The following is a 23,997-nucleotide window of genomic DNA, read 5'->3' as shown; positions in this document are numbered from 1 at the left end:
GAATCAGTGACTAATAGCTTGCTCATTAAGATTTATTTCTGTCCCTACATCGCCAAGCAATGAAGTATTAATATTGGGATAAGGAAACTGACTTTTAAAAAAAAATATGGCTCTCGTGTTTAGAAGTAGATGAATTTGTGTCTGAAAACATTATGATGTTCTCCTTCTGTTTAATTCAAAGTAAAAATAATACTAAACGGTAAAACATAAAATGTTTATTTGTACTGAAATTAAGATAACTTATTTTTAAATTACCTGACTCGATAAATTGAGTGAAACTGAACTTTCCTCGTCTTCTATTTGGTGGTGGTGTTGGGGTGGTCAGGGGACTGGATCTGCTGGTGGTTTGGTATGTGTCTAATATGCCTGTTGGGTAATCACTCCTCTCGTTTCCACAGAGCCAAAGACAAAAAAGATATAAAGAGGTCCAGAGTGTTAGGCCCTCACTTTATGTATCACTCAGCATCTGTCAGTACCTAGTAGGCAGTCAGTAAATATAGGATTAATAAAAAGAAGGAAGGAAGGAATTCTTCATCCTGTAAGTGTGGATTTGATTTTAGAAATTGCCAAAATGTCATTGGGAGCCAAGATTAATTAATAAAGATTGTGATCAAACCAGTGCTGTTGTTTTTGATTCAAAAGGAAATGTGAGTGATGATGTTTTATGGGTGGCATGTGATTCGACTCTGAAGATAATTCCAAAGGAGTAATTACACAGTTCTTATATTTTGGAAAAGAAATGTTGCCTCTCAAGGTGATTACTTTGGAAAACGTGAATGTTCTCCTTGTATGTTTAATATTACTTTAAAAGTTCATCAGCATAAGGTATGATTATACTTACTTCAAGAGCTGTGATATTGAGGGAAAATTTAGTTGCCTTGTTTTGCAAATGCTTTCACAAAAATTGCTGAATATTTCATAAAAATCTTGATGTACAGTTATTTAAAGGTCTTTGTGCCTTTACAATAGAATTTCAGCTTGGTTGAGGAAAATATACTGTTTGAGGAATTGTTCTTAAAGATGGATTAAGTGAGGTTTTATTATTGATTAGATAAAGCAAATTTTGAGGCTCCAAGTTTATTTTGAGAGTTTAAGTGGGTTTGTTCCAGAGCAAAATAGTATAATAGAATGAATAGAATGTGAAGGATATTACATAGTTATTATGACATAATTAACCTGATTCCTAAATTTATGAAGTTTTAAAGGAATTAACCTTTTTTTGTTGTTTTTGGAAATGAGTGTTTTGTCATTTCAGATGAATTTATTAAGAAAGATCTGGTCAGAACTTCAGATAGGTGTTGGACATTTAGGAAAGAATGAGAAAATCCACCCAAGGTGAACTGCAAATACATTTTCTTAGGAAACTTCCTAAAACAGAATGGTAATATAGGGTGCTTGCTTTCATTAGTGAAACTAACATAAAACTTATTTTAGTGACATCTAAGTTTAATATAAAAGCTATTTTAATGACATCTAATGGGTAGAGATCAGAGATACTGCTAAATATCTTAAAATGCACAGGACATCCCCCTACGAAAAATTATTTGGCTTTTGGCTTCCTCTGGACTTTGCCTTATGCACCTTCTCCCTTTTCTGATTTTGCTTTGTATCCTTTCACTGTAGTGAATGATAGCTGTGAGTATGACTGTGTGCTGAGTCCTCTGTATCCTCCTGGTGGATCACTGACTCTGGCAGTGGTCTTGGGGACCTGTTATACGCCTTTCTGATTATTTTCTTCTCTGATATGCTTACTCACAGCACTTATGAATGCAAAGGTAGTCGTTTTGTTTAATTACAAATCAAGTAGAAGTGAACTACAATAAAACTGAAGTTTTGTAGTATAATACAATTTATAATCATAAGTAAAATTAACTACCAAAAGATTAGGCAAATTGTGAATGTATGACCTTTGGAAACTGTACATAGAGAACTATTTTCTGCTATAGCTTTCATATCTAATGTGGTAGTTTTTTTTGTTTCCATTTTCAAATAATAATAATATTTAAATAGGATCTTTGTAAGGGGTTGATTTTTCAGATAAGGTCTGTAGCTTTATTGCCTTTGTCTAAATCAGAAAGATTAGTTTTCTTTTTTTTTAAAGTTGTGTAAGAATGATATAGAGTCTTAAATTTCTCTGGCAAGTTTTCAGCAAGGACATTTCCTCCCATTATAAAACTTGAGGGGAAAAAAATGCATCTTTTGTATTTTTGTTGTCTGAAATATTAATGAAGTATTTTCCCATGTTACTTATGAGATTTCTATCCAGGTTCACCCAGCATGAGTTCTAGCCAGACATTATTTATGAGGTTCATTTCAAAGCACATAAAATTTGGCTTCTTCCAAAAGGATAAATAATTTAGAATTGAGTGTTTCAGAAGTGATCATATACTGTTGAATTCCTAAGAATGCTGGCAGATACAACTCTTAGTTCAAAAATGTATATAAATCCTAATGGAAATAGGCGCTGACAGAAGGAAATTTCCTTTGTATTTGGAAGGAAGAGTCCCAACTCCAGAATATATTATCAGCCAAACATATGGGAACCCAAAAGCAGAGTTAGTTCTTCTTACCGTTGCTTGATAATTACTGTTCCATAGGAATCAGTCTGATTTAATATTGCCTAGTGGTTGATCTCTTTTATTAAAATCAATGCAGATGTCAGTTTGTGGAAACTCTTTGCTTCTCACTGCATGTACTTTGAGATTTAGATGACTTCTTCAGTAAGGGCAGAAAAACAAAAATAAATAAAAAACCATATGCACATCTCATTAATGCTGCTAATTAAGAAAAGAGCCTATACTTTTTCTCTCTAAAGATCTGGTGTTATGAGCTAACTTAAGCCAATTTGGTTGTTCACAGTCATTGGTTCTTTGTGATATTGTAGATATTGGGAGGAATTATATGTAGGTGAGGGCTCTATGCTTCCTCTCCAACTGTCTCTCTACCAGGTTGTATGTTAGTCCAAACCGAAATCTGCCACACGTATACTTTTTGGCGAGCAGGCACAAGAACCATTACATAAACTCTGCTGTAAGCTCCATGAAATTCCAGTTCTCAGTCTTCTTGATGTCCTTTCGGTGCCTTGCTTCACAGGTTCACTTGAGGCATAGTAGGAGCACTTTAGTTGGAATTAGGTGGCAAAACCCTCAGATTTTTGTGGAACAGAGGATGCATTCAGAATCCTAAACCTAAGCCACCGTTGCTCAGGGTGTGCACTGTTGGGTTTAACATTTCTTGTCAGGGTGAAGGCAACTGAGCAGTGTTTCTGGACAGTTTATACATCTTCAGTGCCACTTGTTTATCTTACACTTCTGGTGTTCATGGGAGATAAAGGCAGCTAGCTGAGGTGTTTTTAGGAAAGGCTACTGGATTATGGGTTCTTGATTATGGGTCTTTCTCTCATGCCAACCAAGCGTTCCTCTAGAGTTGTGTCTGATTAAGGTACTCAAGTGTTAATTGTGTAGGTTAAACCTAACTGTCAGGAACAGGGGAAGTAAATGACATATCTAAGCAGATGACAACTGGGTGGATACCAACTCAGTCCAGGCTATCAGCTCTTCCAAATTGGATCTTTGACCATGAAGCTGTGTGAACACCTGTCAGCTACACAGCCGATCACTGCCTGATTATTTCTTCCTGACAATAATGTTTTACGTTTTATTGCTGGCCTGAGTGTTTCACAGACATTTCTGAGCTTTATGACTCAAAGGAAACAAACAGACCCAAAATGGCTTTCCCATAGGAAGATGGCAGACATTTGTGGAGCATCTACTTTCTGTTAGGCTCTGCAGGTGCTGCAAAAGATATAAGACGTAAATAACCCTTGCCTTCAAGGAGCTTAGATCTATTAATGAGGGTAGCAGAAGAGCATAAATTGCTGTAATACAAGGCAAATTAAGTTAACTGCTTCAAGAAGGAGACAAAGGGCCCCACACACCTGCTAGCAATGGGTGTTAGAGTTGCTTGCCTTTGAAAATCATTAATAAGTTATCCTCCTTTGGCAGCTAGGTCAAACCTGTCACAGATAAATTACACTGCCACAGGGCAGCGTTCATTTACTAGGCAACAATCCAAATATGCAGTAAGTTCTTTCTTTTTCAGGGCTCTGGAGCTTTAGTTGGGGGAGTCATCGAGAAGTGAAGGCATCTCTCAATGAGCAGTGGCTCTCATTTTAGGGTCTGGATTATTGGATGAAGGCTTGTTTCCATAACTGGCTCGGGAGACTGGATTTTATTTAAATCCCATTACAGCCGTGATAAGTGTGGTTAGATTTATAATGCAAACACTCATGCTTTCCCTCCAAATAGTTTAGTGACTGCCATTATTTTTCTTGCCTTTAAAAAGAAGCCATTAAGTCTGTAAGAGCTGTTGATAGAAAGGTCAAAGGAATGGCTTATAAGGGAAATTGAATTAACTGTATTAGTAATGCAGTGATGACTGTACTTTTTAACATGAAAGACTACTAAGGACAAAATTGGAATTGTGCATACATTTATTAATCATATTGCCACTCAATACTGAAGTCTAATTGAAATTTATTGAACTTTTAATCTAGTTTGGGATAGTTACAGGGACATAAGGAGAATGTGAATTCTTTGAGCTTAAGGAAATAATTTCTGCTACTTTTTCAGTCTCATACTCGACAAAACGTTAGTGACACTAATGTGTGTTAATTATAGGGTAAGTAACATTTGTTGCACATATCAAACTGTTGATTAAAAGCTGTTAAATGGTTTATCAAGATGATCACATGCTAAGGAATAAGGGAGACGTTTTTAAGTATCTTGACATATTTTTCTAGCTAATTGCATAGCTTTTCCTGAAGATACCACCACATGCTCTGCCAATAATAAGAGCCTATGTTTGGTTCTATTCCTGGAAATGTAAAGAAAAAAACAAAAAAATGTTGGTACCATTTACTTCCCTTCCTTGTTCTTATTTTTGGTGTAAGAGAAACTATTCTTCTTTTGCGTCAGTCTTTTTAGTGGCACCAGCATCAATGGATGACAATATCCCAGTGAATATTCTTTTTGCTCCTTTTGGTTTGATTTCCTATCAAAGAGCTAGCTAACTTTTGTCATCATCTTACCAGAATATTTTCAGTGCCTAAATTAGTTTTAAAAATTTCTTTATGCACTTACATCATGGCTCTTATTTCATTCTTTTACAGGAATTTTAAACAGTTGTCTGGTGAAATGGAATTTATGACAATTAATGGAACAACATTAAGGAATCTTGAAATCCTACAGAATCAGGTCAGGTAAACATAAAGGCTAGTTGATTCAGAATGGTTTTGAAAAAAAATTTTGGAATAAGGTAGCAGTTTGTTTTTAGGAGTGCAGGTGAAAATAACAATATTGTCTTTAACTGATTGCTCTGTCATCTGTTTATTAGTTGATAACTGCAGCACTCAATTTTAATATTAAATTAATTTTAATTTAATATTAAATACTTCTCTATGGGTTACTGTGGGAGCTATAGAGCTTTTTTAATGATTGAAATGACATGCTCATCCTGATAATTTCTGTATCAAATATTTCTTTGGAAGGACATCATCTTTGAAAATTAATATGAAATGGATTGTTTTGGTCTCCTTGGTTATATTTTTCTACATACCTTTAACTTTTTATTGAAATGTCTGCAGTCTTACTTCATTATCCAGCATATAAAACAAGTTACTGTGATACCCAATTGGACTGTAAGGTGGATAATATTTCACTTCACAAACTTTGATCATTGTTTGTTTGTGCTTTATTGAAGAATTAGGAAGAAAATGGAAACATTAAAATTATTGCTTTCATTTATTAAATTATCACTTGGAATGTGGGATATTATATTATAAAACTAGTGTTGTTATAACATAAAGTCATGGAAATAAAAAGCAGTTCCAAGTCATTTGAGTAAGTAGTGGAGAAACTGAACCATCTGGTTAAATGGTTTCAAGCTCTTCAGAAATATTTATTACCGCTGTGAGTTAAAGTAAATGCTGAATTTATTCTCCTGACTCCTGGATTTGTCACTAACTAGTTTCTCTCTCTTAGTTTCCCTCTTCCAAGCTATCTTTGTCTACTAGAGTCAGCCTTACTTTTATTCAATAACATTTTTATCTTGTCATTCCATTTATCCAGAAGTTGAGAGTCTTTCCCACCAGTCTTTCTCATCACCTCTACAGTCATGCGCCGCATAATGATGTTTGTCAATGACGGACCGCGTATACAATGGTGGTCCCATAAGATTAGTACTATAGAGCCTAGGTGTGTAGTAGTCTATACCATCTAGGTTTGTGTAACACTATGATGTTTGCACAATGATGAAATTGCCTAACGACGCATTTCTCAAAATGTATCCCCATCATTAATTGATGCATGACTGTTTATACATCCCCATGATAGGAAACAAGTAGTAGGAATAAAACGACATTTCTTGGATAAAGAAGAGCTCACAGTCAAAGCCTGCAGACAACCCTGGCATTTCAAGCTTTCCCTCCTTCTGCTACATCCTCCCTGTTCAAATCCTACTATAGTGGGATCAGTTCTGAAATCAAATTCCCAAGGCAAAAATCAACTGTAATCAAAATACCCTTTAAAATCTCTTTCATTATTAGGATGTGAGCCCTTGTAGAAGCAGAAGCTGAGAATTAATGTCTTCTGCTTGTCTTTGCATTTTGACTTGGGCCTCCCGTACCATATAGCAATGGAAAGGGGTGATGAGCAGGGGGCTGGGTGTCAGGGAGAGCCGAGGTGTAACAGGACTTGTGTCTCTCCCGTCTTTCTCCCTCTGGTCTGAGCCTGCTTCTCCAGGGATGCCAGGTAACTGGAGAATGATTCCCCTCCACTGTCCTCTTCATGGGACCCTGTGCTGCCGTCACACCATTCGGCCTCTTGTCTCAGAGGGATGGTGCAGCTGCTGGTCTGGACTGCCCTCGTCGGCCAGCTCTGCCTGCCCAGCTCATCTTCTGGGGAGCCGTCCGTGATCGCTATAGCTTCTGTGTGTGCTCTGCTTTAAACTCCTAAGGCCTGGGGAGCTTATGTCACACCTTTTACAGTTGATTTCTGCCAGGTGGCATTGTACCCTGCTTATGAGTCTTTTCTGCTAGACTTGGGTGTAAGACTTGGGTGGCACTGAGGGAGGGGCCGTGTCTTAATATACCTTTGCCAGTTGTACTCCTGAGCACGTGGGAGGTGTTCTCTAAGTACCTGCTTGTTGACTTGAAGGAAAAGGAAAAAGTTAAAAAAATATTCAGGTGAAAACTGCAATTTTATGTTCCAAATAAGATTCAAACCAATTAATACACTTTTTGTAATACAAGGAAACCTTGGTTAAAATTAACTACCATCTCTAGTTAGTTGTAAATTTTTTTTATGGCTTAACTTACAAGTGGCAAAACATAGATAGATAAACTTCTACTTAGGATTTAATAAAACAGACTAAAATAAAACTCCTTCCAGGGTTAATTCCTGGAGTGCAGGGTAGGTTCACTTCTGTGTACAGTACTTGTTCAGTATTGTCATGAGAGCATCTATCTTTAGAGTGGTAACTCTTAGGAAGTAGAAGATACTTTTCAATTCGGTATCTTCACTGTCCTTACCAAGACAGGGAAGTATACAGTTATATTTTTAAGATGCTTAGGACAAACGTATTTCAAAAGAGGCTTCTCAGTAATTTATTCTTAGTTAACTAAAAACTGCACGTAGACTATCCCTTTGCTGTACAAAATATAAATGCTTTATATTGTGTGTGTATATATATTCATTCATCAAACATTAAACGAATGTCTGTTATAAGCTGTACTTTGTGCTAGGCATGTGTATTTAAATGTGTATTAAATGTAGGCATTTAAAATTGGGGTTTATAGAATAATTAGGGCACGTGAACAACTAGCGATTTTGGTACAAATACAATTGTCTAGTTAATAAAACTTGTTCTCTGGTATTTCTTAGACTGATATGAAAACCAAAGGAAGTTTACTTTGGGTTTTAGACCATACTAAAACTTCATTTGGGAGACGGAAGTTAAAGAAATGGGTGACCCAGCCACTCCTTAAATTAAGGTAAAAGGATTTCTTTTTTGTGTGTTTAATCTGAAATTATATAAAATTGTGAAATTAAAGGTGTGTTAGCCTCCTTAAAACCAAGGTTACCATGGTTTATAAGAACATGATGTTAAATTGGGGAAGATTTTATTTTGTATTTGGCAATAGACTGTGTAATATTGTGAGGATTCTTTTACTTGTCCCCGAGAATGAGCCTGCTTGCAGATTGGAAGACGTGGGGTGTGTCTGGGGAAAGTGAGTTATCCAGTTAGTTTGGGTTGTCAGTAGCATAAGGAGGTAGAGAGAGACAGGGCTGGAGAGATGGGGTGCTGCCTTCTGCAGGGGGCTTTGAAGGGTAGGCTGAGGAGATGGTAGCCAGAGGAAGTTAATTGATGATTCTGAGCGTGGGAGTGATGGGATCAGAGGGGGCTTGTGTGTAGGAGGGGACAAAGTGGTGGTGGTAGGGGACAAGTGAGCAAGTTCCTGAAGAGGTTCTGAGACCTGAGCTAGAGCAGTAACAGTAGGACTCCAAAAGAGGTCAAGTGTGAGACGGTTAGGAAAGCAGAATGAGTGCACTAGGAGCTCCTGCAGGGACGGAGCTGAGTCTGTCACTAGAACACAGCGGTTTCCAAGCCTGTCCGCAGTTTGCAATCACCTGGGAGGCTTCACAAATACTCATGCCTGTGTCCAGGCCCCAGAGGTTGTGACTTAATTGGTCTCCAGTGTGGCCAAGGAGTTGGAATTTTTAAAAGCTCCCCAGATGGTTCTGATATGTAGATGAATTTGGGGATTCTGACCTAGAACAGTGCCTGTCACTTAGTAGGAGCCCAGTTCATGTTTACTGAATGAATGAATGAATGCATGCTATTATTTATTGTGCTCTTACTGTGTACCAGTATTTAATACTCAAAATCGGCCACTGAAGTAAGTCCTTGAGATGAGTGAACAGATTCAGAGAGCTTCAATAGTTGCTCAGTGTTTCATAGCTGGTAGAGCCCAGATTTAAAACCAGCACTGACTCCAAGCCCGAGCGGGCGCTTCACCATTGTCCTGAACAGCCTCCCTTATGGGCAGAGCAGAGTGTGCTGTGGTGGTGAAGAGAACTGCCGTGTGTGGGCTCCGTCAACTGAGCCCCCCGCTAAGCCCCCACCCCGTGTTCTCACCTTTGAAATGGTAGACTCCCTCCTCCAGGGGTTGCCGTAAGGGATGAAATGAGGCAGGAATCCTAACGACCATTTTTGAGCTCTTTGTTACATACCAAGCACTATGCTGGGGGCTTTATTTGCATTGTCTCTCTTAACCTGCACGACAGCCTCATGTTGACTGCATTTTACGCTGTGCTAACTAAATAGTCTTCAGTAAAGGATAGCATATGTTATTAGTGTTAGTAATGAACTTCAAGACGTTGTTTTGATGATGATGATTATCAAATCACTTCAGCTTTGGTGGGTCACTCCGATCTCTCTTCTTGACCATTATGACCTATGACAGGGGAAACTGACTAGATAGAGAAGAAATTCTTAAAATGGAAGTATCTACTTTAGTTCAGTATTCAAATAAGATAAGGATACCTCGTGGAGCAAAAGCAGACAAGACGGCTTCCTGCAGACAGTCTGTGGACAAAGTAAGAGATGTTGCATCCTGGCTCATGGAAAGGTCTACTTAAGCATCCACAGCAGTTCTTACCATTTTATTTGCTTGGTTGAAATATTCAGCAGAAAGAGAGTCACTAGCAAACGTTTCCATGTAAATTAAAATTTTTATTTCTATTGTTAACTTTGTTTTGTATAACCAGGGTTAATTTTAGATAAATTCAGTAAACCATGTTGTAGGATTTTTAGGGGCTGAAACTGTATCTCTTGGGATCCCACCTTCCCAGAAAGGCTGAGAGAATACGTCGTGCATTGAGCACTGATGCTTTCCAAGTATGAATGTTAGACCAGCCTAACACTTACATAGCTGAAAACAAACATGCGGATCTTTTTTCTTTGCCTTTTTAATTATTTTATTTTATTTTATTTATTTTATTTTATTTTATTAATTTAATTTAATTTAATTTTATATTTTTTTAATTTATTTTTTTCCCCCCAAAGCCCCAGTAGATAGTTGTATGTCATAGCTGCACATCCTTCTAGTTGCTGTATGTGGGACACGGCCTCAGCATGGCCGGAGAAGCGGTGCGTCGGTGCGTGCCTGGGATCCAAACCCGGGCCGCCAGCAGCAGAGCACGCACACTCAACCGCTAAGCCACAGGGCTGGCCCCATGCCTTTTTCATTTTAAGTCATAGTTTTAAAACTTTTATCCTCCTAATCCGTTAAAATCCACTTCAAAAGAATTCGAGTTAAATCTTAATGGCACTTGCAACCTATTCCAAACAAATACCTCAAGAAGGTCTTCAGCTGATTAGTCAGTGGTTCAGCTGTATATTTATTGTTGTTGTTGTTGTTTTTTATGCTAACATAGGTGCCATGCTGATTACATCAATGGTTCATTTAGGCTAATAATCTGTCTCGGACATTGGCAGCCAAAGATTAGTTTAGGGCCTGGTTTTCTTCTATAGTGAGATAATAGAATGAATAGCTGGTGACAAGGGAATTTTGCATGATAAGGCAGATCTCCCAGATTCTCTAAGAGCACGTTATTTGTCAGTCATCTGTGAATTCTCTTAAATCCCTTAAGATCTTCTTTATGTTTTTAGCCTATTTTAGCTCTCAGGGCAATCACACAGTTCATAAATCCAGGACCAAGTATTTCAAGTTTCAGAGGATTTTCCACCCCACCACCTTTTATTCTATAAAATGGCCTCTTTGGTGCAGAATTTTACTAGACTTTTACAGAGTATAAATGGCTTTTACCCTACACTTATTGACTGATTCAAAGAATTCACTTAGATTACTGAGACTGGATTTTACTTTACTGAGACTACATTGGCTTGTGGTTGGATTATGCTTTCTTATGTGTTGTGACCTATATTTTTTATCAGTTCCGCTAATTTTAGGCAAGAAGATTCTTCAGCAGACTTTTCTGTCTTCTCCTTATAAATGAATGTCACATTGGCAAGCCATTAGTCCTAAGACCTTTTAAAGTTAAATTATATTGAATTCATTTTTTTGAGGCTCCATCTTTGAATTTCGCCTACTACTTTGAGTTGATATTGTCTTGTCAATCTTTAATACTATATACATTGTGTGTACTTTATTGGTTCTTGTCAAAAAGTCCCAAAATGCAAATTCTGCTTGTAAATATTTATAGAGGGGGGAAAGAAAACTTTGAAAAGTATGAGATGAGTCTCTAAAATGATCTTTTAGCAAAATAGTTGATTTCCAAGGCAGATTTGGTCATCTTAGAAGAATTCAAGATTCAGTAACTCTATATTTTAAAATAAACAAAAATAACTTACGAGTTTTCTTGGTGGATGCCTCTTCTTCTACCTGCACGTTAAATGTTGATCCTGGGGCCTCTTCCCTCCTTTCAGCACTACTTAGGATCTTATCTGTGACCATGGCTACTCCTTTACTCATGCTCATGACTTTGTCAGCAATATCGCCAGCAGCTCCAGACCCACACATCTGCCAGGACATCTCTGCCTCAGGAAATGTTCAATTTGAGTGTACATACAGATTGGAAACAGAGCATTTCCTTCAGTGAGACAGTGATTTCTTGGAAACACAGCTGTATATATATGTGTGTGTATGCATGCACATGTGCGTGCACACGTACAGAACAGCAGATTATTAATCACAAAGCAAAATCTGAGAAATCAATTCCTCCCCTTCTAGTGGATGAATTGTTCTGATCAACAATGAAAATATTGAATCTCTAGCAATAAGTAGTAGTATATCATCTTGCCTTTTTATAAAATCACTTTTTATGAAAGGCAGTCAGATGAAAGCCTTTTCATGAAAGGCTTTTTGTTTATCACAGAAACTAAGCATCTCCATGCCTCTGGTCTTGCCCTTCTCTATTTCTACTCTGTGCTTCCCATAGATTATTATTTTTTTTAGTGTATATGTGATTGTGTTGCTCCCTACTATTTACAGTTCTCACTACAAGCTGAGGTGTAATTTATTTCGGGACCTTTGTACAGTCTGTTCCATTTTTCTGAAGTGGAAACTTGTTCTCATTTTTGTTTCCCTCCAAGTTTGCTGGCTGCTTCGTCAAAGTTCCCTTTGCTAGCTGTTCATCCTCTGTGTATCCTTTAAGTGTTCGAGTTGCTGAGATCTGAATCTTAGGAGCTCAGCCTTCTTCCTTCTCTTACCCTCCCCTCCCCTCCTCTTCTCACTCTCTCCTACCTGACCCCTGTGAACTTATCTATTCCCATGACTATAAATATCAAAATGTCAAAATTCCCAAATTTGTATCTCTGATCCTTACTCTCCTGTTCTCTAGGCTTATATATTCAATTAAGATTCATAAACACATAGGTGTATCACAGACATCTGAAACTTAATGTATTCAGCCCTGTTTTTCCTCGTGGTTTCCCCATTCTAGGAACCAGCACCTTCACCTAATGAGTTGATTAGTCCAGAAACCTGGGAGTTATTCTGGACATTTCCTTTTTAACAACCACATTCAATCCAATACTAAATCCTATTGTTTTCACCTCTAAAATATATCCCGAGTCTGTGTATGTCTTGCCATCTCGACTGCCATCACTCTGGCCTAAACTACCATCAGGTCTCACCTGGACTGCTGCAGTGTCCTCCTGACTAATCTCTTTTTGCAAAATGAAGACTGAATCCTGTCACTCTCCTGCCTCAGACTCTTCATTGGCTTCCTGTTGTGCTGTGAATAAAATAAAATTTCTTTCACCTGCCTCTTGCATCTGACACACACACCCCCCCCCCCCCCCCCCACATTCGCAAGTTTATTGTCTTCTGGTCACTCTGGCCTTTCTTTGGTTCCTGAGCATCCCAAAGCTTTTTCTCATCTCATGGTCTTCATATTTGTTGCTGTCTCTACCTAGAATGTTCTTGCCTTTCCCTTAAGTCTTTACATAGCTAACTCCTTATCCTTTAGGTCTCACTTAAAATGTTACTTCTTCAAAGAGGTTTTCTCTGACCTCCTAATCTAAATTATGTTCCTTGTATCATTTTTCGATACCATATAGGACTTGTGATTGATATTTGTTTGTTTAATATCTGTCTCTCACTAAATTGTGTATTTCATTTATAACAACTAACCTAGCTCAGATAAACCTTCCTTTTTCTCCTTCCTCCCTCTGTAGAAAGTCAACTCCTCTCAATTTTGTACAACAACTTTCCCCTCCACCCACAATACACACACAGAATGCATGGGGGGGCTCGTAGTGCTGTGAGTATAATAGATGATTAAGAAATTATGAACAAATGAATCTATTTGGAAATCTTAGGATTCTAAGTAGGCTTTGAAAATAAAGGCACACATATGGAAGGAAAGTTTATTTTTCTAAGAAAAACTCCTTAATTTTAAAAGAACCTTAGAAGCAGTTTTCCTTTATATGATTCTTTGTTTTAGTTTCTCAGAATTGGTCCTGAGAAATCATTTTTTCCCTTTTAGTGGAATAATTGCTTGGTCAGGTATGAAAACACTATGTAACACTGGAAGAAATGGTTTGGCAACATCTTGCATTCTTGTCAACCCCCTAGTGAAACTAGAGTAGATAAAGGTTACTCAGAGCAAGTCATGTGACTTAGTAAGGAAGCCAGGCTGGGTGATAGGAAGGGACCGTCTTCCACATCAGGCCTAGGTAGTTTTAAGTATTGTGTAAAAGGTCTAACTTGTAACTCTAAACACATCTGAGTCAGAATTGATTTGCTTAGAAATATTTGGACACACCGTGATTTTTCTATGGCTCTTTAAGGCCATACCTGTAGATCTGAATTCCGTAATGGGTGATTTAAATAGTGTATTAGTTTGCTAGGGGGAACAAAGTACCACAAACTGGATTGCTTAAACAACATATATTTGTCTCAGTTCTGGAGGCTGTAAGTCCAAGATCAAGGTGTCAGTGGGATTCTTTCTTTCTGAGGTCTGTCAGGGAGAATCTGTTCCGTGCCTCTCTCCTAGCTTCTGGTGGTTTGCTGGAAATCTGTGGTGTTACTTGACTTGTAGGTGCACCTCTTTTATCTCTGCCTTCACATTCACATGGTGTTCTCCCTGTGTGTGTATCCTTTCACATGGCATTCTTTTAATGAGGATGTAGTCATACTGGATTAAGGGCCTACCCTATTCCAATATGACCTCATCTTAACTAATTACATCTACGATAACCCTATTTCCGAGTAAGGTCACATTCTGAGGCAGTGGGGGTTAGGTCTTCAGCATATATTTTTGGGGAACCCAATTCAACCCGTAATAGATAGACTCAGTTATTTCATATCTTTCCTCCTTTTTGGCACAAGAAGATGGAATGTACTCATCTCTTGAATGGAAAAAAGTGTTTTGATTATCGTTTAAATGTATTGCACATTCATTTAACATGTGAAGTGATGTTGTGAAAAACCATTGAATTTTGTAAACAGCAAACATCTGCAGTTTTATTGTAGGTACAGTACTCTGAAAAATCGTCCATCTATCTTATCTTTGAAAAACATTCTGGACTGTATCTGCTCAGCTGAAGGTGTTTATGCAAAATGTTAGATTGATTTTAGGGATGCAAAAGAAACTTTATTTATTTAGTAATTTTGTTGAGGAAGATTGGCCCTGAGCTAACATCTGTTGCCAGTCCTCCTCTTTTTGCTTGAGGAAGATTGTCTCTGAGCTAACATCTATGCCAGTCCTTCTCCACTTTGTATGTGAGATGCCACCACAGCATGGCCTGATGAGTGGCATGTAGGTCCACACCTGGGATCCGAACCAGCGAACCCTGGGCCGCCAAAGCGGATCACATGAACTTAACCACTATGCCACTGGGCTGGCCACCGAAACTTTTATATTTGAAAAAAAAAAGTAAGGGAAGTGTTCAGGTAGAAAGGAGCAGAGGTTTGTATCTAAGAGTTGAGGACAGAAAAGTAGCCAAAGGGGAGTGGGAGAGGCTGAGGCCGAAGAGATGAGATCTGTTACTCTGTGAACAAGTCTGTATGGGAGAAGCAGAGGACTAAACCTCGAGGGATCAAGCGAGTGGGAAGAAAATGGCTGGGTGGGAAGTCAGTGTCTAACTGTGCTGCACTTTTTGTATCTATCTTACATCTCTTAATCCTTTCAGCCATCGTCAGAGATGGTGCTGGCTTCATTTTATAGATGAGGAACACTGAGACTCAGGTTACTTATCCACTGTTATCCAGCCAAGCACACAGGCGAGCACCTGAAAGCACAGTTTTGGAGTCAGTGAGACTTCAGCTGGAGTTCTGATTCCTCACTCAGCTGTGTCACTTTAGACAAGTTATGCACTTTCGTACAGCTCAGTTTCCTCATCTGTAAAATGGAAATGACAATACCTACCTCCTAGTGTTGTTATGAAGGCCAAATGAAACAGTATATATAAAGGATTAGTGTGGTTCCCAGCATCCGTTATGTGGTCAGGAAGACAGCTGTGGCCTTTATAGTACCAAAAAATTGGAAACAACCTAGTTATTAGTAGGGGAATGGAAAAATAAATTATCTAGTCATATATTACAGTATTATACAGCAGTTAAAATGAATGACCTAAGTCTACATGTATCAACATGGATAAATCTCAAAAAAACAGTGTTGTAAGAGAATACATAGAGTGTGATACCATTTATTTAAATTTTGTAACACAAAATAATATCCTTTTTTGTTTAGGGGTTCAGATACAAGTGGTAGAAATATAAAAACAAGAAGTCTTTATATTTACTAACATCAGGAAAATGGTTACTTCTGGGAAGGGAGGAAAGGGAAAGGAATACAGATGGGGTAGTGTTTTATGTGTATTTGCAATGTTTTATTTTTTAAAAAATGAATAATCATGTAGAAAATATAATACATACACACGTATACATATATGAACTTTTTAAATGATGCTGCTACCACACCTCACCACCAGCATAATCAGGTGAAAGTGAGATTCAAACCCAAGCCCATCTGTCTGGAAAGCCCATGTTAGACTCAAGAGTGTGTGTTTTCCAGCACATCTTATTTTAGAAAGATGGGAAGACGGTCATAAGATGACCCAGCTGGAGGCTTCCGATGGTGACAGGGAGGAAGGATGCCTACATTTCAGTTGTTGAGAATCTGTCCTGGTCAGTTCTCCTCAATCTGGTACTAGCCGGTGTTTTATCTTTTGCCTGTAGCTATAGTCAGGATTGTGAGGAGAGTTTGCAAGGATGGCTGGTGAGTAGGCAGAGGCTTTATGTGAGTCTCCTCTCAGAAGGACACAGCCATTAGTGATTGAGCTTTGTCATTTTATGTGGTGGGCTTGGATCACAACCTTTCTCTTTTGTTTAATGCTCTAAACTTGACTAAGTCCTGGGAACTTAGGAAGCTCAGTTTTGTGTTCTGATTGACTAAGTACCATTAACATGTTTGTTAACACTGAAGATAGTGCACTGGTTTTGTTATCGCCCAAGGGGGGGTCTTCTGCGTGTCGCAAGACATGCCAATAGTCAAGAGGCAAGGTGGTAGGAGAGAAAGGACTTGTTATTACAGCTTGCTAGCAAGAGAGGAAGTTGGCCAACTAATGTCCAAAAAAAACCATCTTAAGGGGGCACAAAATCTTACAGCAGTTATATAGGCTCGTGGGTTATAGGGGAGAGGGTTAGGAATGTTGACCCTCTGGTGTCATCATCATCCGATTCATCTTCAAATGTGAAGGACTCCAGTCACACCCACATTTAGTCCTTGGGTCTTTGGTGGTAAGGAAGGATCATTGTCATCCCGAGGCCCTCAAGTCCATTGTCTTTCGTCATATGGAATGAAATGACTCAGGTGTCGTCTTTTCATTTGTTTAGAATGTATCATGTTGTAACATCAACTGTGACTACTATGGGGCATCTCAGAATAACATCTTTATCATCACCTAATTGACAGTGCTACTTCCTGTTTTGTTAACTGTTACAATTACCAAATCTCTCTAATTGATAGCACCAAAATAATTGTTCTCTATTCTGGTGGTCTGACATATTATTTTATTACAGTTATTTGGAAAGTCTTCTTATTCCTGCTAATTAAAGAACAATTCTAAGGTATGCAAACTTTTATTTAAAAAACTTGATTAGAAATCATTTTTATTCATTTGCATTCTGCTCTGCTTATAGGAGACAAAAGTGGAATTATAGCTGCCCCAATGATGAGAAATTTGTGGTAAACAGTGCCACACACGCTTTCACCCTCTCCCTGCCCGTGTTAGACATCTGTAATCGGTTTGGCATTCTGTCTCAGTGCAGCCTGCTACCAGTCCCAACACAGTACTTCAGGTCACCACGACCAGTCAGAGCCAGCACTCGGCATCCCAGGACTAGCTTTCCTTTTGTAATCCTTCTGTGTTCATGTTGCACAAAATACCTTTTTGCATATCTGTGCCTTAGGCTTGTCTTCACATAGTTATTTCCAAGCTTATATTTTGGATGCTGTTTCTTCTTCCCCATGCTGTTCTTTGTGGTATCTACCAAACAAATTGTTTAAGCAAATAAAGACCACCATAATAACGACATAGTAACAGCTAACGTGGATTGGGTAGTCACTATGTACCAGGCATTATGCTAAGTGCTTATCATGTATTCTTTCATTGAGTTCTTGTAACAACTCTCTGAGTTAGGGACATTATTCCCATTTATAGATGGAGAAACTAGTGCAAGGCTAAATAACTGGTAAATGGTAGAGCCTGGATTTCAACTGGAGTCGCCTGCCTTCTCAGCCCAGATTCTTAACCTCTGAGCTATTTCCTCAGGTGAAGGCTAGGGTAAAACCAAAATGATTCATAGTGAGCATGCTTTTGCCTGTGCTGTTAGTAGGCTAAAATAAAAGCCACTACCTTTGTATTTTCCCAGATTGCAAACCAACTTAGCACAACCTTTTTAGTCTCTTTCTATGAAATTTATAGTTTTATGTCTGTTTTTTAAAAATCTTTGGGAAGACTTGATAAGTATAATTTAGGTTTTTATTAACCTCTTTTGCTTTTATCTTTCCATATCTCTGACAGCCTTTATCATTTGGGGGAGAGTAGCTATCTTTGTAGGCTGTTTTATATGTTCACAGATGGCATCGTTTTATCTGTCCTCATACCATCTGTAGCATCAGCTTAGTCCGTTCCAATTGGTGTCATCTTTCATTATGCAGGAGTGAGTTATTAAAATACATCTTTATATTTATATAGCATTTTGGGTAAACGTTAGGGTAAAACATTGATTTATTTTATCACAACAATCCTATGCAAAGAAAATTTAATTTTTTTTCACATCATCTTGATTTCCTTTATTTGTAGTCTTTGGGATTGAATTGAATTGAATTGAACAATTGCTTATTGAGCACATATTGTGATCCTGGAACTGTGGGAATGAAGAGAGGATCCCTGTTCTCACTGAGCTTACAGTCTAGCAGAAAAGACAATGAAGAAGTAAATGGAAAGAAAATAGAGGGTGGTATGGAAAAGGATGGCAAAGGATTAAACCTGGTCTAGTGAATCTAGAAAGCCTTTTCTGGGGAAGGGTGAGTAGCAGTTTGCCAAACAAAGTGGAACTGGTAGGTGGGAGGAAAGAGGAAAAGAGTCTTCAAGGGAGAGTGAACAGCAAATGAGAAAGCCCTGATGTCAGAGAACTTGGAGTGACCAAGATATTGGACCGTGTTCAGTCTGGCTGAAACTTAGAGGAAGAGAGTGACAGGTGATCTAAGGTGAGACTTGAGAGGTAAGCAGGGATCAGTTGTCTTGTAGGTCAGTTAGGGATTCTGGATTTGAGTCTAAGATTAATGGCAAGTCATTGATGAGTTTAAAGCAGAGATATGACATGAACAGATTTGGGTTCTGGAAAGACTGCTCAGGCTACAGTGTGGAGAATGGTTTGGAAAAAGGGACAGAAATAGATGTGGGGAGTAAAGTGAGGAGGCTGTTTTATTAGTCTTTGTGAGAAATGATTTTTACTGAGACAATATAATGGCAGTAGAGATGGAGAGAAGTGGATGGATTTAAGAGACCACCCCTCTGAGAATGGAGGAACCAGTCTGTGTGTCTACAAAGCTCTGGCTTGTTTTCTGTGTCATGCTAAACCAGATGCCTCTTCTACATAATAGAGCATGAACCAGAGAAAAATGGAACAAAAATGAAACTGAAGTCAGTATCCATATCGTGAACAGGCATGACCTCACAGGGTAGTTTTAAGGATAATAAGGATAAAAGCACTCAATTAATTGCAACGTATTTAATTTAATAGTCATCCAGGCAGGATTCTGCTGTAAGGTTTGCCCTTCACATCAGTGTGTGATATCAACAGAATTTTTTTTTTTTTTTTGTAATCCTATGTGTATGTTCAGTCATATAAAATTACTCCATTTGGGATGAATCTTGGGCTGGAGTAATTTGGAAATTACTTAAAGAGAATCACCAAAACATTCCAACAGTCTCCCACTCTCCTCCCCAACAATCTTTTTTTTTTTACCACTTCATTAGAATGGCTTTAATTTTTTTCAAATGGATAATTACAAGTATTGACAAGGATGTGGAGAAAGTATAACACTCATACTTTGCTGGTAGGAATGTAAAATTGCATAGCTACTATGAAAAAACAGATAGGCAGTTCCTCAAAAAGTGAAACATAGAGTTAGCATATCACCCAGCAATTCCACTCCTTTCTTTGCTTTCTGTAATTTTTGTTAATTTACTTCATTAGTTAATTTGTTATTCTGTCATTTTTTGACTATGTTATTACCAAAGTAGAGTAAGGAAAATGGTGAGGAAACTTTTTCTAAGTATTGATTATTTTGCTTTCTTCATATTTTTTTAAATTGAGATATAATTCACATACCACAAAATTCACCTCTTTAAGCATACATTTCAGTGGTGTTTCTGTATATTCGCAAAGTTGTGCAACCATCACCACTATGCAACTCCAGAACAAAGAGAATCAAAAACATATACTCACACAAAAACCTGCACATGAATCGTCACAGACTTATTCATAATAGCCAAAAAGTGGAAACAATCAAAATGTCCATCAACTGATGAACAGATAGATAATTTTGGTACAAACATACAACAAAATATTATTTGGCCATCAAACAAAATAAAGAGGAGGGAATGGGCAAAGGCTGTCAAAAGTACCAACTTGTAATTATAAGATAAATAAGTTCTAGGGATGTAATGTATAGCATGGTGACTATAGTTAACAATACTGTATTGTATATTTGAAAGTTGCTAAGAGAGTAGATCTTAAAAGTTCTAATCACAAGGAAGAACATTTGCAACTATGTGAGGTGATGGTTGTTAACTAAACTTATTGTGGTAATCATTTTGCAATATATACATACATCAAATTATTATGTACACTTTAATACATCTATATGTCAATTATATCTCAACAAAACTGAGGGAAAAAAGACATGAAATACTGATACATGCTACAATGTAGATAAATCTTGAAAACACTACACTAAGGGAAAGAAGCCAGACACAAAAGGCCACAGATTGTATAATTCTATTTATACAAAATGCCCAGAATAGGCAAATCCATAGAAACAGAAAGTAGACTAGTGGTTGCTAAGGGCTGGGGGAGAAGGAATGAGAAGTGACAGTTAAAGGGTATAGCATTTCTTTTCAGGTGATAAAAATGTTCTGGAATTAGATAGCGGTGACAGTTGCACAACTTTGCGAACACACTAAAAATTACTAAAATGTATACTTTATTTTTTTTTTTTTGATATAGAAATATATATACCTTTTTATTTTGTTTATTGCAGTAACATTGGTTTATAACATTGTAAAAATATCAGGTGTACATCATTGTACTTCTATTTCTGCATGGACTACATCATGTTCACCACCAAAATACTAATTACAACCCATCACCACACACATGTACCGAATTATACCTTTCACCCTCCTCCCTCCCCCCTTCCCCTCTGGTAACCACCAATCCAATCTCTGTCCCTATGTGTTTGTTTATTGTTGTTATTATCTACTACTTAATGAAGGAAATCATACGGTATTTGACCTTCTCCCTCTGACTTATTTCACTTTGCATTATACCCTCAATGTCCATCCATGTTGTCACAAATGGCTGGATTTCGTCGTTTCTTATGGCTGAGTAGTATTCCATTGTGTATATATACCACAGCTTCTTTATCCATTCGTCCCTTGATGGGCACTTAGGTTGCTTCCAAGTCTTGGCTATCGTGAATAAGGCTGCAATGAACACAGGGGTGCATGTACCTTTGCAAATTGGTGTTTTCAAGTTCTTTGGATAAATACCCAACAGTGGAATAGCTGGATCATATGGTAGTTCTATCGTTGATTTTTTGAGGAATCTCCATACTGTTTTCCATAGTGGCTACACCAGTTTGCACTCCCACCAGCAGTGTATGAGAGTTCCCTTCTCTCCACAACCTCTCCAACACATGTTGTCTCCTGTCTTGTTAATTATAGCCATTCTGACAGGCGTGAGGTGATATCTCATCGTAGTTTTGATTTGCATTTCCCTGATAGTTAGTGATTTTGAACATCTTTTCATGTGTCTGTTGGCCATCTGTATCTCTTCTTTGGAGAAATGTCTGTTCAGGTCTTTTGCCCATTTTTTAATTGGGTTGGTAGTTTTTTTGTTGTTGAGATGCATGAGTTCTTTATATATTTTGGAGATTAAGCCCTTATCAGATGTATGGTTTGCAAATATCTTCTCCCAATTGTTAGGTTGTCTTTTCGTTTTGTTGATGGTTTCCTTTGCTGTGCAGAAGCTTTTTAGTTTGATGTAGTCCCATTTGTTTATTTTTTCTATTGTTTCTCTTGCCTGGTCAGATGTGGTGTTTGAAAAGATGTTGCTAAGACTGATGTGGAAGAGCGTACTGCCTATGTTTTCTTCTAGAAGTTTCACAGTTTCAGGTCTTACATTCAAGTCTTTAATCCATTTGGAGTTAATTTTTGTGTATGGTGTAAGGTAAGGGTCTACTTTCATTTTTTTGCATGTGGCTATCCAGTTTTCCCAACACCATTTGTTGAAGAGACTTTCTTTTCCCCATTGTATGTTCTTGGCTCCTTTGTCGAAGATTAGCTGTCCATAGATGTGTGGGTTTATTTCTGGGCTTTCGATGCTATTCCATTGATCTGTGTGTCTGTTTTTGTGCCAGTACCATGCTGTTTTGGTTACTATAGCTTTGTAGTATATTTTGAAATCAGGGAGTGTGATACCTCCAGCTTTGTTCTTTTTTCTCAGGATTCCTTTAGCTATTCGGGGTCTTTTGTTGTTCCATATAAATTTTAGGATTCTTTGTTCTATTTCTGTGAAAAATGTTGTTGGAACTTTGATAGAGATTGCATTGAATCTATAGATGGCTTTAGGAAGTATGGACATCTTAACTATGTTAATTTTTCCAATCCAAGAGCACGGAATATCTTTCCATTTCTTTGTGTCCTCTTCAATTTCTTTCAGCAATGTTTTATAGTTTTCGGTGTACAGATCTTTCACCTCTTTGGTTAAGTTTATTCCTAGGTATTTTATTCTTTTTGTTGCAATTGTAAATGGGATGGTATTCTTAATTTCTCTTTCTGCTACTTCGTTGTTAGTGTACAGAAATGCAACTGATTTTTGTATGTTGATTTTGTATCCTGCAACTTTACCATAGTCGTTTATTACTTCTAAAAGTTTTCTGGTGGATTCTTTAGGGTTTTCTATATATAAAATCATGTCATCTGCAAATAGTGACAGTTTCACTTCTTCCTTTCCAATTTGGATCCCTTTTATTTCTTTCTCTTGCCTGATTGCTCTGGCTAGGACTTCCAATACTATGTTAAATAGGAGTGGTGACAGTGGGCATCCTTGTCTGGTTCCTGTTCTTAGAGGGATAGCTTTCAGTTTTTCACCATTGAGGATGATATTAGCTGTGGGTTTGTCATATATGGTCTTTATTATGTTGAGGTACTTTCCTTCTATACCCATTTTATTCAGAGTTTTTATCATAAATGGATGCTGTATCTTGTCAAATGCTTTCTCTGCATCTATTGAGATGATCATGTGATTTTTATTCTTCATTTTATTAATGTGGTGTATTACGTTGATTGATTTGCGAATGTTAAACCATCCCTGCATACCTGGAATAAATCCCACTTGATCATGGTGTATAATCTTTTAACGTATTGTTGTATGCGATTTGCTAGTATTTTGTTGAGGATTTTCGCATCGATGTTCATCAGTGATATTGGCCTGTAATTTTCTTTTTGTGTTGTCCTTGTCTGGTTTTGGTATCAGGATAATGTCAGCTTCAGAGAATGAGTTAGGAGCTTCCCCCTCCTCAATTGTTTGGAAGAGTTTGAGAAGGATAGGTATTAACTCTTCTTTGAATGTTTGGTAGAATTCACCAGGGAAGCCATCTGGTCCTGGACTTTTATTTTTGGGGAGGTTTTTGATTACTGTTTCGATCTCCTTACTGGTGATTGGTCTATTCAAATTCTCTACTTCTTCTTGATCCAGTTTTGGAAGGTTGTATGATTCTAAGAATTTATCCATTTCTTCCAGATTGTCGAATTGGTTGGCATATAGTTTTTCATAGTATTCTCTTATAATCTTTTGTATTTCTGAGGTGTCTGTTGTAACCTCTCCTCTTTCATTTCTGATTTTACTTATTTGTGCCTTCTCTCTTTTTTCTTGGTGAGTCTAGCTAAAGGTTTGTCTATTTTGTTGATCTTTTCAAAGAACCAGCTCTTGGTTTTATTAATTTTTCTATTGTTTTTTTGGTCTCTATTTCATTTATTTCTGCTCTGATTTTTATTATTTCCCTTCTTCTACTGATTTTGGGCTTTGTTTGTTCTTCTTTTTCCAGTTCCTTTAGGTGCATTGTTAGATTGTTTATTTGAGATTTTTCTTGTTTGTTGAGATAGGCCTGTATT

At 37.6% G+C, this 23,997-nt stretch overlaps 1 protein-coding gene across 1 annotated transcript in view; it reads left to right on the top strand.

Moving 5' to 3' along the window:
* Positions 1-23,997, top strand: part of MSH3 (mutS homolog 3) — a 170,769-nt gene that overhangs the window by 52,995 nt on the left and 93,777 nt on the right. Inside the window, exons 11-12 of the mRNA XM_087430101.1 lie at positions 5,171-5,255; positions 7,941-8,050. Coding sequence (XP_087286227.1) covers positions 5,171-5,255; positions 7,941-8,050 — 195 coding nt within the window. The remainder of the gene's footprint in view (positions 1-5,170; positions 5,256-7,940; positions 8,051-23,997) is intronic.

This window comes from Ceratotherium simum, chromosome 4, assembly GCF_057802395.1.
Source record: "Ceratotherium simum simum isolate JZ-2026a chromosome 4, ASM5780239v1, whole genome shotgun sequence".
NCBI lineage: Eukaryota > Metazoa > Chordata > Mammalia > Perissodactyla > Rhinocerotidae > Ceratotherium > Ceratotherium simum.
Note: the sequence above shows the minus strand (reverse complement) of the source record. Positions and strands in the feature narration are given on the sequence as shown.